This window comes from Podarcis erhardii (genome assembly GCF_964252035.2).
Source record: "Podarcis erhardii genome assembly, chromosome: 15".
In the NCBI taxonomy this organism is placed as follows: domain Eukaryota; kingdom Metazoa; phylum Chordata; class Lepidosauria; order Squamata; family Lacertidae; genus Podarcis; species Podarcis erhardii.
In genome coordinates this window covers 28981885-28999134 of record NC_138505.1, presented here as the reverse complement: position 1 = coordinate 28999134, position 17250 = coordinate 28981885, and the positions used below count along the sequence as shown (strand labels likewise).

Sequence of the window (17250 nt, the reverse complement as noted above, 5' to 3'; positions counted from 1 at the left end):
CATGGTACTTTAGTTTGGTTGTGTTGATTTTTGGAGAGTCATGGAGGAGCTAAACCTCTTCAAAAATTAAATGGAAATGCGGAAGAATATCCTGTTTGTCTGATTAAAATAGTTTGTGATGTTTAATTTTTACTTTTGTGAAAGCCTGGCATAAGTAAGAACTGCATGCCAGCATCTACTAGCATTCCTTGAATTTCTGATGTTTAGATCAGGTAGCCTACCTGTGAGATGAGTTGTCTAAGACATTCCTGAGACAACATGCAAGGTTATGGTCTTAAGGCAAGAACCTTGGTGCAAAGCACTGAAAGCATTTTAAGTCTGCCAGCATCTTATGACAAAAATGCCATGAGCACACCTACACATTCTTCTAGATGAGTAGCTGGCAAATCATTATCTGAATAGAACCCCTCACTGACAGAATAATTTCCTAAGGAGAATGCAGTCGTGCTGAAAGTTCAAGGAGCAGCACCAAGGCTTCAAAACTGACTTCATCAATTCTCTTCATCAGTTCCATTCAGTTGTGCAGGAACAAATAGCTAGTTGAAGTCCAGGAAATAGTTTTGATTTACCAGTTTTCTGGCATTTTTTTCTCACTAATGGTTGTGTAGTAGCAAACCACTTACTTTGCATGGGCTTTGTTAGTAGGTAACAGCCAGTGTCAGAAACTGAGATATGAAAGCTTGGAGCTAAATGGCACATAGGTTATGGGCGCAACAATGGAATGTCTAGGCATGCTTTTTTTAATACAGTATAACGAAAATAAAAAGCTGAAAATGAATGAATTGCAGCTAAAATAATATGTTCATTTTTCACATGGTCTAGTCCTTCCCCTGCCCCGCCCCATATATTTTAAAGAGAGTCTCTTCTCCACTCTTCAGAGAGTAGCTGTAAGTGGGGAGGCAGAAAAAGGTCCTCCTTTTCTTCTACTCCGCAGTTTTAATCTGAAATCTTAGGTATAGTACTGCGCCCAGAGCTCAGAAACTGCTTGTGCTAATGAAATTCCCTGTTGCATAATAATAATAATAATAATAATAATAATATATTTATTATTTATACCCTGCCCATCTGGCTGGGTTTCCCCAGCCACTCTGGGTGGCTTCCAACAAAAGATTAAAATACATAAGTCCTTCAGATATTAAAAGCTTCCCTAAACAGGTATGCCTTCAGATCCCTTCTAAAAGTCTGGTAGTTATTTTTTCCTTTGACATCTGGTGGGAGGGCATTCCACAGGGCTGGCGCCACTACCAAGAAGGCCCTCTGCCTGTTTCCCTGTAACTTCTCACAGTGAGAGAACTGCCAGAAGGCCCTCAGCGCTAGACCTCAGTGTCCGGGCAGAATGATGAGGGTGGAGACCTAAAATATTGTGCCTAGGATGCGCCTAGAACATTGGGAGTTTTGAACACTGGTAACAGCTAAGCCCATTAACCATGGTTTACTGAACTATCCTGTGAATACAGCCTATTTGCTCCAACCTTACTCGAATGGGGAAGAAAACTACAAACGGCTGGCTTAGCATTACATCTGAACCCATGCTTGTGGTTTGTTTTGCCCAGGCAAGCCACATCTGGGAAGTGACCAAGAAACCATTGCTTCCTGCTTGTGGTCTGTTTAGGCATAACAAATCAGGGTTTTAACTTAGTGCTTATGGTATGTATCCCCACTCAAGACGAGAAGTGTGAAGCAGCAGTACTCAGGCTGCATGCACACGATAGTTCAGTTAATTCCTTGAAGCTGCACATGAAGACAGCCAGTGTAAACCCAAAGTACATGTTTACTTGCATTCCTATATTGGAGTATTTGCTGCCTATCATAATTGCACATAATTCCCACTGGAAATTGGGTACGTGAATAATATAGGAAGGGATAAAATCTGCCTGTATAGAATCTCTTCTTCTGTATTGGGGGGGGTATTCCTTTTCCTACATATGAACATTAAATGCAATTTTAAAAAAGCACCTTGACTACCTTGACTAAAGAAGCCCCTTGTGTACTGCTGTAAATGTAATGTGGCCTCTTCTCCCCCACCCCCAGTCCCTCCAGTTGTATATCTCCTGCTGTATCTGGAGAGCTCACCTTGCTGCAGTGTATCTAAAACATAATCTCAAGGAGACTTTGATTCTGTGCTCTTCCTTCCCTAAGCTTCGCTCAGGCTTGTTCACATTTACTCAGAAAATAAAAGTGCAGTGCTTCTCCTGAAGATGCTCACTCCTTCACTTTGAAGGCTCTGCAAGAGTACAGAGTTGGTTGTGAAGACCACTTCTCTGCTTTGTTGTCGTTTAGTCGTGTCCGACTCGTGACCCGATGGACCAGAGCATGCCAGGCACTTCTGTCTTCCACTTCTCTGCTACACAATAGTAAAAGGGATAGTCTTAATTTAGCCTTCAAGACAATTTGGCCTTCAAGGCTTGGTGTGTAGGGGAGAATTCCATCCTGATCTGCTAACCATGGCTAAAATGTGCTTGCAAAGTATGGTTTGGGCTACCTGTGATTTTGTGTTACATGTGCTGAAGTTCTTGCTAATCGTTGAATAATCAGAAACTGAAGAGGGAGGTGTGGGAGATGACTAGATAAGTCTGGCTGGGGTTGCAGGCATAGAGGCTTGAAGAATAGTTGTTCATTCCATTCCCCAGCACAATGACTGATTAGACTTGGCTTTGTCTTTGAATAAACTTGAAGCCTTGCAAGCCCTTTAGAGGGAATGACCTTTGTTTGGGGGCAGCTTGACAGGCCCTTTTGAGAGTTAAGTTTTTCCACCACTACCACCCCAGGCAATTGCAGGGGAAAGGCTGTAATAACTGGAGATTCTCTAATTTCTTCACTGGGATGAGGCAATATGTTACAGAATAGTGGCAAGCTTTTCACCTCTCCACAACTCTTCATCATGCAAGGTGTTGCACAAAATAGGGGTGGAGAAAATAAAGAAGCTGTAGTAGAAAAAATGAAGCTGGATGTTGCAGCTTTAAGACCAGTTTTTAGAAGCTCTGTACATTTTTCAGTTACTTCAGTTGTGGAACACTGTACATCACTGTGGAATACCTTGGGCAAAAAGGTTCATGACTGAATTGGAAAAAGAAAAGTGTGTATAATGGAGAAGTGTCCAAATATTTACAGGTCTGTGAAAAGAATAACTATTGCAGTAATTGCTCTCTCTGCAGTTTCCCCTGGGGATTACTTGGCCTTTTATCTATCTTTGTCAGCTAGTAGAATATTGGTAGAGTTACAGAGCTGGTCTGACTACAGAAAAACTTCATTTAATAGGAACACCGAGGGGCGGATATAAAGTGACCTGCCCAGAACATTGAGCCAGATTAAATGCCCCCTTAGGGTCTTCAGATTTCCACCTTTCTGAAAATAGCTTATATAGATACCTTCCCATGCTTCTGCCATTGCTACTGAAGAATCTAAGACTCTTCATGTTTGTGAATGTGGAACACAGACACTGCAGGATCTGATTGTCACCTCTAGTCAGCCCAATTAGGGCTGTACAAGATTGAATGATCTCTGCAGGACTATATGAGATTGAATAATCTCTGCAGATTTAAAGATGGTACAGCAAGTATACTGATGTGTTTGTGGGCAGGACTTGAAAATTTCATGAAAGCTGTACCAAATAAATCAGAAGGGACTGTTTTGAAAGTAGCCCTTATTTCATACAAAGGTGTGATCAAACTTTTAGTTATGGAATTACTTCTTTTGGGTGGGGTTTGTGTGTAGGCGGTATGCAGAAGGAAACACACTTTGAATTATAGAAGGGGTAATACAACATTTCTATTAGCTGCTATTTTTATGCCTATTACAAACCGTTTCCAGTCATGTCTCATGAGAACAGCATGTAAGTGCAGTAAAAACTGCCTGTTGATGTAAGAATGGAACGTTGCCATAACTGGATGGCAAATAAATATGGCAAGGGGTAACCTCTTCTTGCTTATTTGGTGTTCCATGATAAAACTTGGAAATATGTTTGTCTCTCTCAGTAAACAGTTTGCTTATGTGCTGTATATACACTGTGCTCAAAGCTGCTGACAGAAAGCAGACAAATACAATGAGCACAGTATTTTAGATACTGTTTTTAGGTCAACTTTCATTCCATAGGATCCATGGGCAGTGTATACAAGATATAAAAACAATGCAACATTAAAACATTGCAAACAGGACACTAAATTCAGCAGCAGTCATAAAATAAAAGTGAAGCTTTAGATGTAACTCAGAAGCCTGGGTAAAAACAGAAATTCATCTTTAACTCATGCTGGAGAATTGGCAAAGAGGGAGGCAGCCGCATTTCAAACAGTAGGTAGTTTCACAAGCAGGTGCCACCACAGAGAAGGCCTTCTCCTGTGTCACTACACAATGGACTTCACCCTGAGAAAAGACAACTCATCAGATATCAATGCTTAAGTTAGCAGATATGGGAAGAGACACTCCTTCATGTATTTGGGTCCCAAGTCTTGTCAGGATTCAGCTTCAGTTCACTGGCTCTCATCTAGCACCTGTACAGCTTCTCCTGATATTAAGATCATGTTGGGTGTTGGCAACATATTGATGAACTTATACTTCAAATCTCTGAATGACTTCACCTGGTGGCTTTGTACAGATACTAAACAGCATGGGGGACAAGAGGTAACACTCTGGATTCCACAGCATAAATACCATGGAATTGAGCAGCAGTTTCACAATGCTACTCTCTGGTTGCAGTCCTACAGAGAGGGTCAAGTCTCTCAACCCACAAAGCTGCCTCAGGAGGATACAGTGGTCAGTGGTTTCAAACGTCACGAAGAGATCCAGGAGAATCAACAAAGGTTGCACTCTTCCCATCTGTCTCCCAGAACACTTCATGAATTGGGGTGATCAAGGTGCCAACCCCAGATTAAAGTGAGCCTAGATATTCCATTTTTTTCTACCACCCCTCCCACAGAGAGGCATCTCCCCCACCCCCAGGCTCACAATAGCCATATTAAACATTAGAATACTGACAATATAATATGGACAATTGGAACATTAAAAATTAAATCCAGCAATTCGTATTAAGAGGTCTAAGGGTAAGATGTATATCCCAGATTGCAGCAAAAGAAAAAGATGAAACAGACAAAATTGAATGAATGAGCCTCCAACCCTAACAAACTGATGGATCTTCGTAATTTTCTTCTGGGACAATTGTACCAAGGAATGTAATTGAACATTTATAGTATAAAAAAATCTAATGTGAATATGACAACCTAAATTTAAGAACTTGCAAGCCCAGTCCTTCCTTATCCTACTCTCTCAATGGGATGTTGGAGAAACTCACCGGGGTGTTGGAAAAACTTTAAATTGATTAATACAGCACCTCTAATTTGCTGCAACTTGCCTGCCTTCCAGCTATCAGTTCCTCTCATTTTTAATGCATGTTTTGCTAAATAATTTTAGAAAGAAATAATCATACTCAAGGGCTTAGTGGGTCCTTCTTTTGCTTGTTGATGGACTTCTGTGTGTTGATGGTTCCTGGTTCACAGTTAACTGTGATCAGTTTACTGTTGTCTAAAGCTAAATATCTTAAGTAGTCAATCTTCAGTAGAAACTTTTGAGTCTCATGCTGCTGACAAACGTACAATGTCTCTGGCTGGTTCCCCACAGCAAAATGCTTGAAAATGGTTGTCTTTATTGGGGGAAGGATCATAGCTTAGTGGTTGAGCATCTCCTTTGCATGCAGAAGGTCCCAGGTTCAGTCATTGGCATCTCCAGGTAGGGCTGGGGAAGACTCGCTGCCTGAAGCCCCAGAGAGCTGCTGGTGCTCAATATTGACAGTACTGAGCTAGATGGACCCAGTGGTTTGACTCTGTACTAGCAGGTTCCTGTCTTTCTAGGACAAGTTTACAGGGTTGCTGACGGAAAACCTAAAGCAAGGAACTTCCCTCTGTCCCATTCACTGAATGGATTTAAAATGAGGAGTACTGAAGTTGCACACAGGCCACAACGTTCTACTTCCTGTTGGTGCAGATAAACTTGCTTCAGTGTATAGACTTGCTATACACTAATCATGTTGCCATTTATGGCATACAATCCAGCTAATAAACGCTGGAATAATAAATATGGGGAAGATTAGCACAATAGCTTGGGAACGTAACCCTGCAAAAACATTCTTTCAGCAAGAATGTGAAGGTCATGTGTGTTTGAGATGTGCAAGTTGCTATGAAATCTGGAATAAAGCAACTAGATTGAGCGAAACTAGAAATGTTGAACCTTGCTTCAATATTGGGGGAATTGGTACCATGTGATATAGTGTATAACGGAGGGTTTCCATGCCAGAGATGCCAGTGGCTCTGAGTCAATATATGTTAACAAACTGCTCTGGTAACTAGGAATCTATTTCCAGAGAGGTGGGTGTGTTGACACTGTGTTGAAGCAAAAACAGAATATTGTACCTTAAATAAACAACATGTTAAAAGATTTAACAAATGAATTGTATCATCATCTTTCATGGTCTCACATCCACTTCACCAGAGAAGAGCACAAGAAGAGCTCTGCTGGATCACACCAAAAGCCCATCTAGCCCTCCAACCTGTTCTCACAGTGACCTACTGGTTGCTTATGGGAAGTCCACAACCAGGTCCTTTGTGCATTTGATGAAACGGGTGCCAGCCCACAAATATCTATGACCTAATTCATTTGTTAAGTATTGAAGGTGCCACAAGACACTGCTTTGTTCTTGTAGGAATCGGTTGGATCTGGTCCTTGGTTTGGAGAGAATGTTGACTACTATTTCACATATAATGTAGCCTTCATTACGTTTACTCAGGATGGGGATAAGATGGAGATAGTAGCCAGGTTTATGCAACACGCAGTGAGGATTCATGAAGGCTATACAACACCGACTTAAGTGTTAGATGAAGGCTGTTGGTTGGTTGGGTTTTTGGCTTTTTTTGGTGAGTGGTTTTTCTGTATTGAACCCTACTGGAATCTTGTACATATGCCAATAACGGTTTGAGAATCTGACTACTATTAATTTCACTGGGTGCAAGCTATGCATCCCACCTACAACTGGTTGTTAAAAATGTAAATAGTCAATGGGCTGGGTTGTGAACATGGTGCATAGTGAAGCAGTCCCATGAACACTGCAAATCTTTGCATGGATATACCTGATCCATATTCACAAATAGCTTATCTGCCCCTATATCTAATGTAATAGAGTAGTTCTTGAAGGTTTAAGTGAGCCACACTGTGAAGAAACACCAACTCCATGATCACCGTGAGTTGCCTTCTGATCACAAAGATATATGTAAAACCTGTGTAGTCCACTGCTCCTAATACCACTTTCCCCAGAGAGAAGTGTCTGTTCTACGAATAAACAGTGATGGCTTGGTGGCATTTTGCCGCGTACAGATTTCCCCGCCAAGCAGTCCTTGTCTGTGGTCATGCAAGGTTTTTACCAATACTTTTCTTTTTTTTTTAACAGCTCCAAAATCTTGGAATTAATCCAGCAAACATTGGATTCAGTACCTTAACAATGGAATCTGATAAATTCATATGTATTCGAGAAAAAGTTGGTGAGCAAGCACAGGTTGTGATCATAGACATGAGCGATCCAACCACTCCTATCAGACGCCCAATCTCTGCAGAAAGTGCCATCATGAATCCAGCTTCTAAAGTAATTGCTCTGAAAGGTAAGTTTTATTTTCTTTGCATTGTCTTGGGAGGATTGTTGTGCAACAGCACACGTATTGGTTCTGCTTTGAACCCGTGTGCAATATGTTAAGATTTGGTTGCATTTTGGTAACCATTGTATCAGTCAGGGAATGCTGTAAATAATGGGATTGAGTTATACTAGGAACGAAGTGGCTTGGAAAGTTTGCTTAATGTAGGACTTGTCAAAGCAAATTATTAGGTTAATTTTAAGATGACATTGCTATTGTACAGTAAGCTTTGAATTATTTTTTTCAAGGCTGGGAAAATCAATAGGCACCACCAATTCCAATACCTCTGGGTATCTTTTCCAGCCAGGTACTGCTTTTGCAGGGCAGTATTTTGGGGTGGCAGGGAAGGCAAGCGTCTACTAAATAAAGCTTGGATTGTGTTGCATGTTTGGTTTAAAGTCCTAAAACTGAAAAAGTAAAGCTTCTGTTGCAGCTAGTCCTGGAAGCTATGTGATCTTCCAGGCGCTGCCTAATCACCATGTAAAAATATCCATACCCAAGCAGATGCAAAAACTCATTGGTGTCTAATATATAAAATGGTTTCACTTTCACTGACTGTGTACTTTCTTTCCTGCATTCTTGTCTTAAAACAGATGGTGAGTTAACTTTGTACTGACACACTTCATGTTTAATAGTTTTGGAATGGTCTCATCTCATAAAAAGTACTAAATTCTGCAGGAGGCAATTTGGCATGTCACTTGTAGAGAGAATTGTAATCTAGATGCTAAAATTTTGAGTTTGGGCAAACGAAACTATTTATCCTCTGAAACCACTTGTGATTTGATGGTAGTAACTGTACCAATAGATGGTTAAACCCAGTCTTAACCACAGTACAGTTAACTGACAAAATCAAGTCACAATACTTTTATGAGAGACCTTTGCTGGCATGGTGTCTTGTGTGCTAGTCACTTCTTTTATTTTAATTGTGGTACTTGGTCTTAAAAGTCCATGGCAATGCTCGCAGGGGTCCACGATGCTACTTCAAAAATTGGCTTGCATTGAAAATCTGTGAACAACTCGGAAGTACGTAGGCAGCTGCCACTTAGAATGCCCATGCTCACCGAAACACCTTGTTGGTAGCAAAGGGCTGTGAGTGGACAACATGGGACTAATAACCCCGGTGTTAACTTTGACATAGTACACATAGTACACTTTGATTCAGTACACACACAGTGCTTTAATTCTAATTGTCTTGGCCCCCTGTGAATCAAACTCTTGGCCAGAAGAGCTAATATTTTGTGATATCCCTTGATATAACTACCTAATACACTATTTTGTTGCTGTGTGCTAACCCCAGAGATGCAAGTAACTGAACATAACTTAGTGTCTCATCTCCTCCCTCAATCTCCATCAAGAGCTCTTGCAGCATTACCACGTCACTTCCCACTTTCTTCTTTAAAAGAGTTTTCAGAAATAAAAGTGTTCAGATGAGTGGCCATGACAGCACATAATTATTTAGGAGGAGCAGTAACAGGGTTATAGCTAGCCCAGAAACCTATTACCCCAACAGAAATGGAGACCGACTTGTATTCAAATGTGTAGGAAATGTTGCTTTAGAAAAGCACTTAAATGTTCCCTGCAGATGGGAGTGTGGTGCTGGCAAACCAACTGCGTATTATGTCTGTCCTGAAGCTCAAGTTCCTTGTGTGAACAGTGAACATACATTACCAGTCCCTCAGAAATGTAATGCTTCTCAGAACTGTGATAAGAGTATGGTGCGTGCATACAAATTGCATTTCTGGATTGCATGTGGCATTCCTACAGTGATCAAAGCATTATTGTCCTTGTATGGATGTATCCTGTGTTTGTAATGTACCGTGAGAGCACTTCCAGTGATCTATGTTGGAACAGAATGGGGGGACGTAGTACTTTTCATAGGGCATTTCCATACACAAAGCATGGGAATGCAAAAAGGCAATTTCATACTCTACTCTTGCAGAGATGTAAAGTGTTCATAAAGCCTCTCCCCCTTCTCCCAAATTTGTCACCTGAGTAGATGTCTGGCTTTTAGTTAAGATAAGCAATGTAATTAAATGGTTCTTTTTATTATTATATATAAAAAAAACTTGCTGCTTTATGCTTAGTATTTTTTTGAGGTGAGAATCCATCGTGGGCAAGCTTCTGTAGTGGGATGATGAAATATGATCAGTTCTGCTGGAATAAACTTTACTTGAGAGTGGGGGTGAAATTGTTGCATGTTGCTCTTCCCTTAAATTCTGTTGGAGCATTCCAGTCCTAGCAGCCAACTCGAACATGAGTGTGCTTGTTAGGGCTCTTCCTGCTCTTGGCATGCTCTCTCCATAACGGTTTTGTGCAAAGAAATTGTAGTTGAAAAAGCCACCATTATCACCAAGTGGGAGGATAGAATCTGCTTGCATCTATCTCATGGCCCCCTTTGCCTTGCTTTCTACATTCCCCACCCCCACCCCACCCCGTACATGTATGTGTAAATAAACTCCACAACTGCGGCCACTTTTTATGCATCTGACTTGGGCTCTTGCCCACCAATGGCTAAGCCATAATCTAGCCTTTAAGGTTCCTCCAATACTTTGTTTTTGCTGCAAGAGACCAGAACTGCTATCCCTTGGAATTTGGTAAACAAAAATCGTACGCATTCCAATTGCTTGTCAGGAACACGCTGCTGAAGAGCAAGTGCGTTACAGTACCTTTTTTTGTATTTAAATCTGACAGCATTAGTCGTCTTCATTATATTGCTTTAATAGCAGGGCTGCATTCATAAAGTTGGGAGTTGGCACAGTAGTTCAAACATATGTGTCAAAGAACCCTGTGAGGAAAAGATGTCTAAAATTAGGCATAAAATTGGCTTAGGCCAAGAGAACTCCTCCAGCGTCTTTTAGTTGCTTAGGAAAAAAAAACACTCACACCCCCCCCCCCAGTCAAAGGGTTACCCTGCATGCAATTGAAATAAAAAGTAAAGGCTGAGGAATGCAATGAGAGTCAAACCTTTCAGGGACACTGTACACAGAGGTGAAAAAACAAGATTTTGATTGAGTGTGGTGACTCTTTGGCATGCCTGAGGTAAGTTGTAGGGGGAAATATCATGGGGTTCCTAATGAAATACACAAACCCCTACCCTGATTACTACTGATTTTTGTCAATCAGGCCCACGTTGTAAATTGTAGCTGAGAAGACTCTTGGAGAATAAGGGGAGCTTGGCACCTTGCACTTCAGGCACTAATCTTAAGGGACTGCAAGCAGCTGCATTTCCTTAGGATCATTTAGAAAAAGCTGATTCCTCCTGGATCCCTTTTAGTCCATGTGCAGCAGTCCTGCTCGGCAGCCATGAATTACTTCGGGCAATGGCCCAAGGATATGTTGGCATCTGTCTGTCTCAGGAGACAATGGAGAGTGCGCCTCTGGGGGTGAGATTAAGCTGTTGGAAGGTTTCAGCACTTCTGTAGCCGTAGAGACTGATACAGAAGAGACATGTTTTGTTGCAGCTAGGGCAGGTGAAGGCGTCCAGTTGCGCTACTTCACATGCACCATGGCGTGCAAGGATAGTTCTCTTTGTCTTTTGCCATCAGAAAGAAATGGTGCCTTACTACTTTTGCATATTTATTTATTTATTTGTCTGTCTCCTCTCTCTTTCCCTCCTCTTACTCTCCTGCATCGTGTCCCTTTAGCCTCTGGAGGAGAGTAGTAGCTACCAATCAGTCTTGGTTCTGTATGGGAATCGTTACTCTTTGCTGATCTCATTAACATTCTAGATCTGCAAAGAAACGGCAATTTGGGGAAGGAATTGTGTGTTTGTGTGATATGCGCAAATCTCCTTACTCTTGACACAGATGCTTCCAGGTAATATATGAGGAGATATCCAATTGAGAATTCTCTGCTTGGACTACTGGACACTGATCTGCTCTAGTGCCAATAGTGTCATACTGCTTGACACCCACCAATAACACTGTGCACCCTGAAAGTTTTTTTAAAAAAGAAAGATCAAGGATCTGGTTAGTAATTTTCAGTGACGTTGTATGTTTGTCAGTAATGCAAGACTCAAAAGCTTCTGGAGATTTTTAGCTTACGACAGCAGTAAACTGATCACAGTTAACTGTAGAACAAGCCAGTTTTCAAATAACTTTTAGGTAATGTTTCTAAGAAAACAGATATTAAGCAATTACCCCACCACCACCAAGCAGACCTTCATCTGATGGGAATAGCGTTGCTTAAGGTCTGCTTCTCAAAATCCTATCTATTAAATATTGACTTCTGCTTCCTTGGAAGCCTAGAGTCAAGGGTTGCATCTTTAGGAAATGCAGTGAGTTCTTGTCCTCCTTTTGAAGAAAGGTCATATTTCCATTTTTGGTTGCCTTACCTGCTGGGTTTCTAATGTCTTACAGATGACACAATGCTACCCTTCTCAAGGAACAGAAAATTGCACATAACAGCATTGTTTATGGTGTTAAGCCACTTAGGTTCACACTGGTGTGTTACTCAATAATGACTATGGGTTGAAAAGTAGGACAGTTGGCATCCTAAGAATAAGGATCCTGTTTTGAGCAGTATTGAAAAATGTCTTTTTTAATATGCTGCACTCTAAACAGCCCATTCTGAAATATACCTTTACTTTTGAGAGGGGGGATTTTGCCCCAAAGAAACTTGGGATTTTGAGGCAAAATGTTGAAGAGTTCATCTCCTGGCTTCCTCATTTGCCACTATGCCATAAACTTCAATATTCCTACCTACCTTCTCTCTCACCCAACTTTCCTAATGAGGCTTTGTCTTGAAAGACTGGAAGTGAAGTGCAGATATTACCAGATACATTTTGCGTTCTACTTGGGGATCCTACACTTTCCTTGAATTCTAAACAAGTTAGCACAAGGCTTAGCACTAAAAAAATAAGCACTTGATAAACTTATGGCCAGAGTGAACATAAGAACCTGCTGCATCAGGCCAGTGGCCCATCTAGTCCAGCATCCTGTTCTCACAGTGGCCAACACGATGCCTATGCGATGTCCGAAAGCAGGGCCCAAGCACAACTGTTTTCCCTCCTGCCATTTCCAGCAACTAGTATTCAGAGGCATGCTGCCTCCGACAGTGGAGGTAAAACAGCCATTGTTATTGTCATTCTATGTGGATTTGTCTAATCCTCTTTTAAAGCCATCCAAGTTGGTAGTCATCACTGCCTCTTACAGGCACTGAAATATATGGGATTGGGTAAATTTCTACTTCGTTATTGTCACAGTTTGGTATGAATGATCCTTCATCCTCTACTTGAAATGTTCTAAATTATGCTGGATCCACACATGCGGTGCTACAAAGTGGTAAAATGAACTGTGCCACTTCAGCTAAAGGTAGGAGAGCTTACAAAAATATGGTTTCCTCCCAATTGGTGTCTGAAGTTGTGCTGCCCAGTTTTTTAAGCACCTCATTCTGCTGCATCTGTAGCTGAGGCCTTTGACTTTGGATATTTCCAAACGTCTTTCTACAAAAAAGATTGTGTTGGAGTAGGGATAGCTATTGCTTAACATTTTTGGAGGGCTATGATTCTCTTTGTCTTTCTGTCTTGTATGCCAGCGGGGAAAACACTCCAGATCTTTAACATTGAGATGAAAAGCAAAATGAAAGCACACACGATGGCAGAGGAAGTGATCTTCTGGAAATGGATTTCTGTGAATACCGTTGCCTTAGTGACAGAGACTGCAGTTTATCACTGGAGTATGGAAGGAGACTCTCTGCCCCAAAAGATGTTTGACAGGCACGCCAGTCTTGCAGGCTGCCAAATCATCAATTACAGAACTGATGAAAATCAGAAGTGGCTGCTCCTGATAGGAATCTCTGCCCAGGTAAGGAAAGCTGTGGAGTGCAGAGGGTTCAAAAGCATGCATTGAAGCATGTGGACTGTAGAAATTGGGAGACTAGAAGCCAAAACATTTTTGCAGAAGTACTGAACATACAGTGAACTTGTAAGCTGTGACATGGGGATGCTTCTGTTCTGTCGAATTAGTGGTTGGAATCTCTTGATGGGAGGCGCAGGATAAGAGGCTCTAAATGGATTAAGGATCTTGACACTTCAGGCTCTTAAGTGCTTGCTGTACATTTAACGACTGTGATGCTTGCTCCATTAGCAAAATCGTGTGGTTGGTGCCATGCAGCTGTACTCAGTGGATCGAAAAGTTTCCCAGCCTATAGAGGGACATGCAGCAGCCTTTGCAGAGTTCAAAATAGAAGGCAATGCCAAGCCTTCCACCCTCTTCTGTTTTGCTGTGCGAAGCCCTGCAGGAGGCAAGGTAAAAGCCTTTCATACTTGATCATTGCCTTTGTTGCTTACAGCTGCTTTTGGGCATAAGATCCAAGACGATAAACCATTTAAATGAAGTTCCTCAACCCCTCTGTAGTAAGAGCTTGCACCAGTGTGGTCTGTGCAAGTCCTTATGAAAAATCAAGAGATCTTAGCTGTGCTTCAGGGTTTAGGATGGAACACTTGATGCTGATACTGCATCTCTCTTTAAGGCATGAGTAGTCAATGTGGTGCCATTCAGTTGTTGCTGGACTCTTATCATCCTTGGCCATTGGCAGTGCTGGCTGAGGCTGATGGGAGTTGTAGTCCAAAACTTCTGGTGTGCAACATGTTTTTCTGCTTTAAGGTGTCTCACCATAATAGACCATTTTGAATTGTAGTCTCAAAGTGCCGGTCAACATAGCCTTAATTTGGGCTGTAGAGCCAATACTACAGAACAGGCACATCCAACCTCTAAGAGACTGCAATCTACTCCCACTATAAAAAAAACTAGCAGTGATCTTCCCATTGGATTGACCAGAGTTGTTGAGCTTTGCTTTTTTGGGGCGGGGGGAGGATGAGCTCAGTCGGGGTCCCGGAACCAGGATCGACCAGGGACATCCCGCGATCGACCAGTAGATCGCGATCGACATGTCGGACATCCCTGCTATAGAACATTTAAACTTTGTGAAGAATGGAGAACGCTTAAGAAAAATCCATACCATTATTTTTAACAGTTTTCCATTCTGAGGAACACCTGATTTGAGTGAGCTTTTCTCCTTTCAACTAAACAATTGATTTATAGCCCTGTGGTGTTTCCCCAGCTGCATATAATTGAAGTGGGTCAACCTGCTGCTGGAAACCAACCCTTTGTCAAGAAAGCTGTTGATGTCTTTTTCCCTCCAGAGGCTCAAACGGATTTCCCAGTGGCAATGCAGGTAATGAATTGAGGCGTGTGTTTAAGACTTCCGGTGGCATGGCCGAAGCATATCAAGTGCAGCGGTAGTATTGCATGCCCTTTTTAGCCCATAAACAACTGTTGTGTCAGAAAAATATGAACTTTGCTCCAAACACTTACATGCTGCCTTGCAGGGTGAAGCCCTCCCAGGGTGCCTTGCAAAAGATTGGTTGTGTGTGTGTATATTCAGTGTCCTGTACATAGCAGGGCCTCTTGAATGGAGCTGTATCCAGGCATGATGAACAGGTGCAAGGATGCTGTTTACTCCCACTCTGATGGCAATGCCAGTTGGTAACTCTTAGGCAGCTGTCAGCTGGAGCTGTATCCAGACACAATTGAATACAACTCTCCACATTACCATATCAGTGTGTACAGTTGGTTTAAATGATACAGAATTGAGCGAGGCCGATGTTTAATGCAATTTGTCTGAGTTTATAGCACTGCTAGGCCAGGATCCAAACAAGCATGTAACTGGGCTGGATTGGATGCTGTAGTCCTATAAAGCAAGCCAGTCTTAAACTTTAAAGGCGGCTTAGCCTAATCTGTTTATGACAGAATGGTGGAGGAGGGGTGGAGGCCTGCTGTTCAGAATTGCTGAATACACACAAGCCCTTAGAGTTGCACCTAGAGTGGAACTTCCTTGAAACTGAAAGCTGGATCTGAGCTTCTTTCAGCCATAATGGCTTGCCCAAGGTCTTAAGTGCTTCAGTTTCACAGCTGAACTAGAGATTGACTTGTATTCACATAAAGGCTCAGCTCCCCAGTCTAAAAAATAGCCATAGCTGTTAACAAGTATGAAATAATTCATTTGCACTATAAATTGAGTTTTTGCTGCTGTGCTAGGAAGAAGCTTAAGTTAACTAGTGCAGGGGTCAGCAAACTTTTTCAGTAGGGGGCCAGTCCACTGTCCCACACACCTTGTGGGGGGCCGGACTATATTTTTTTTGAGGGGGGAATGAACGAATTCCTATGCCTCACAAATAACCCAGAGATGCATTTTAAATAAAAGGACACATTCTCATGTAAAAACATGCTGATTTGGAAGGTGATTGGGCCGAATCCGGCCCCCTTAGTTTGCCTATCCATGAACTAGTGAATAACTTCTGAACTGTCCTGGTTAACCTTGTCTCTTTCTTGTACATTTGGTAGATTGGAACAAAGCATGGTGTTATCTATCTGATCACAAAATATGGATATATTCATATGTACGACTTGGAATCTGGAGTGTGCATCTACATGAACCGTATTAGTGCAGACACTATCTTTGTAACTGCACCTCATGAACCTACCTCAGGAATTATTGGTGTAAATAAAAAAGGACAGGTAAGAATGATGCCTATTGTTTTTGTCCATGGAGTTTTCTTGGCAGGGATACTGCCGGTTTGCCGGTTCCTGCTCCAGGTGGATTGCATTTAGTCAAAACTCTCCACTATGACCTGTCCATCTTGGGTGGCCCTTCACAGCATAGCTCATAGCTTCTTTGAGTTATTCAAGTCCCTTTGCCATGATAAAGGAAATCAGCCCTAAGTGTTCACTGGAAGGACAGGTCCTGAAGCTGAGGCGCCAATACTTTAGCCACCTCATGAGAAGAGAAGACTCCCTGGAAAAGACTCTGATGTTGGGAAAGGTTGAGGGCACAAGGAGAAGGGGGTGACAGAGCATGAGATGGTTGGACAGTGTTCTCGAAGCTACTAACATGAGTTTGACCAAACTGCGTGTGGCAGTGGAAGACAGGAGTGCCTGGCGTGTTCTGGTCCATGGGGTCATGAAGAGTCGGACACGACTAAACAACAAGAAGAATGATGCATGAAACTTCTCAGCTGTAGATTAGCCATCACTTCAGTGTCTGCTTACTGTAATGCTGTCATTTACGCTCTGAATCCTGACTGCTTTATCAGATCCAGGTGGCGGCTTTCCTTAAGTCACCACTTTGCTGGGCTCTGTACTGGCGCTTAGGGATTTCAGCTCATTGGTTCAAAACTGTGAAGGAGAAGCCATGTAATGTCCTGAAGTAAGACCTCAAGTTCCCAAGCATGCATTCTCTAATGATCTGGATTACAGCCTGCATTGGAGGTGTCGATGCATGCACACGTATTGTTGTTAACAAATCAAATAACTCTTGAGATTAACGTGGTAGTTCCTGTACGATCACTGAATAAAACACTGCATCAAGCACAGATAAGAGGACTGATAGAATAGATTTCTCCAGCAGAAGTTCTAATGTAAGCAGTAAAGCTGTTGAAATGACAACTTGAGCAGTCAGGAAGGAAGGCTTTGTAAGAAAGAAAGTAAAATGAGAATCTTAAAGTAGAACTTCAGTGGTAAACATTATTGTATCCTGTACCTAACTGGTAGCAGTTGGCCTGGTGGTACCTAGTCTCATTTAT

The 17250-nt window shown here is 42.0% G+C and overlaps 1 protein-coding gene across 4 annotated transcripts in view; it reads left to right on the top strand.

Moving 5' to 3' along the window:
- Positions 1–17250, top strand: part of CLTCL1 (clathrin heavy chain like 1) — a 59640-nt gene that overhangs the window by 4821 nt on the left and 37569 nt on the right. For all 4 annotated transcript variants that reach the window (XM_081842734.1, XM_081842733.1, XM_081842731.1 and 1 more), the window contains exons 2-6: positions 7430–7637; positions 13203–13471; positions 13754–13915; positions 14730–14843; positions 16013–16186. In XM_081842734.1, the coding sequence (XP_081698860.1) occupies positions 7430–7637; positions 13203–13471; positions 13754–13915; positions 14730–14843; positions 16013–16186 (927 nt within the window). The remainder of the gene's footprint in view (positions 1–7429; positions 7638–13202; positions 13472–13753; positions 13916–14729; positions 14844–16012; positions 16187–17250) is intronic.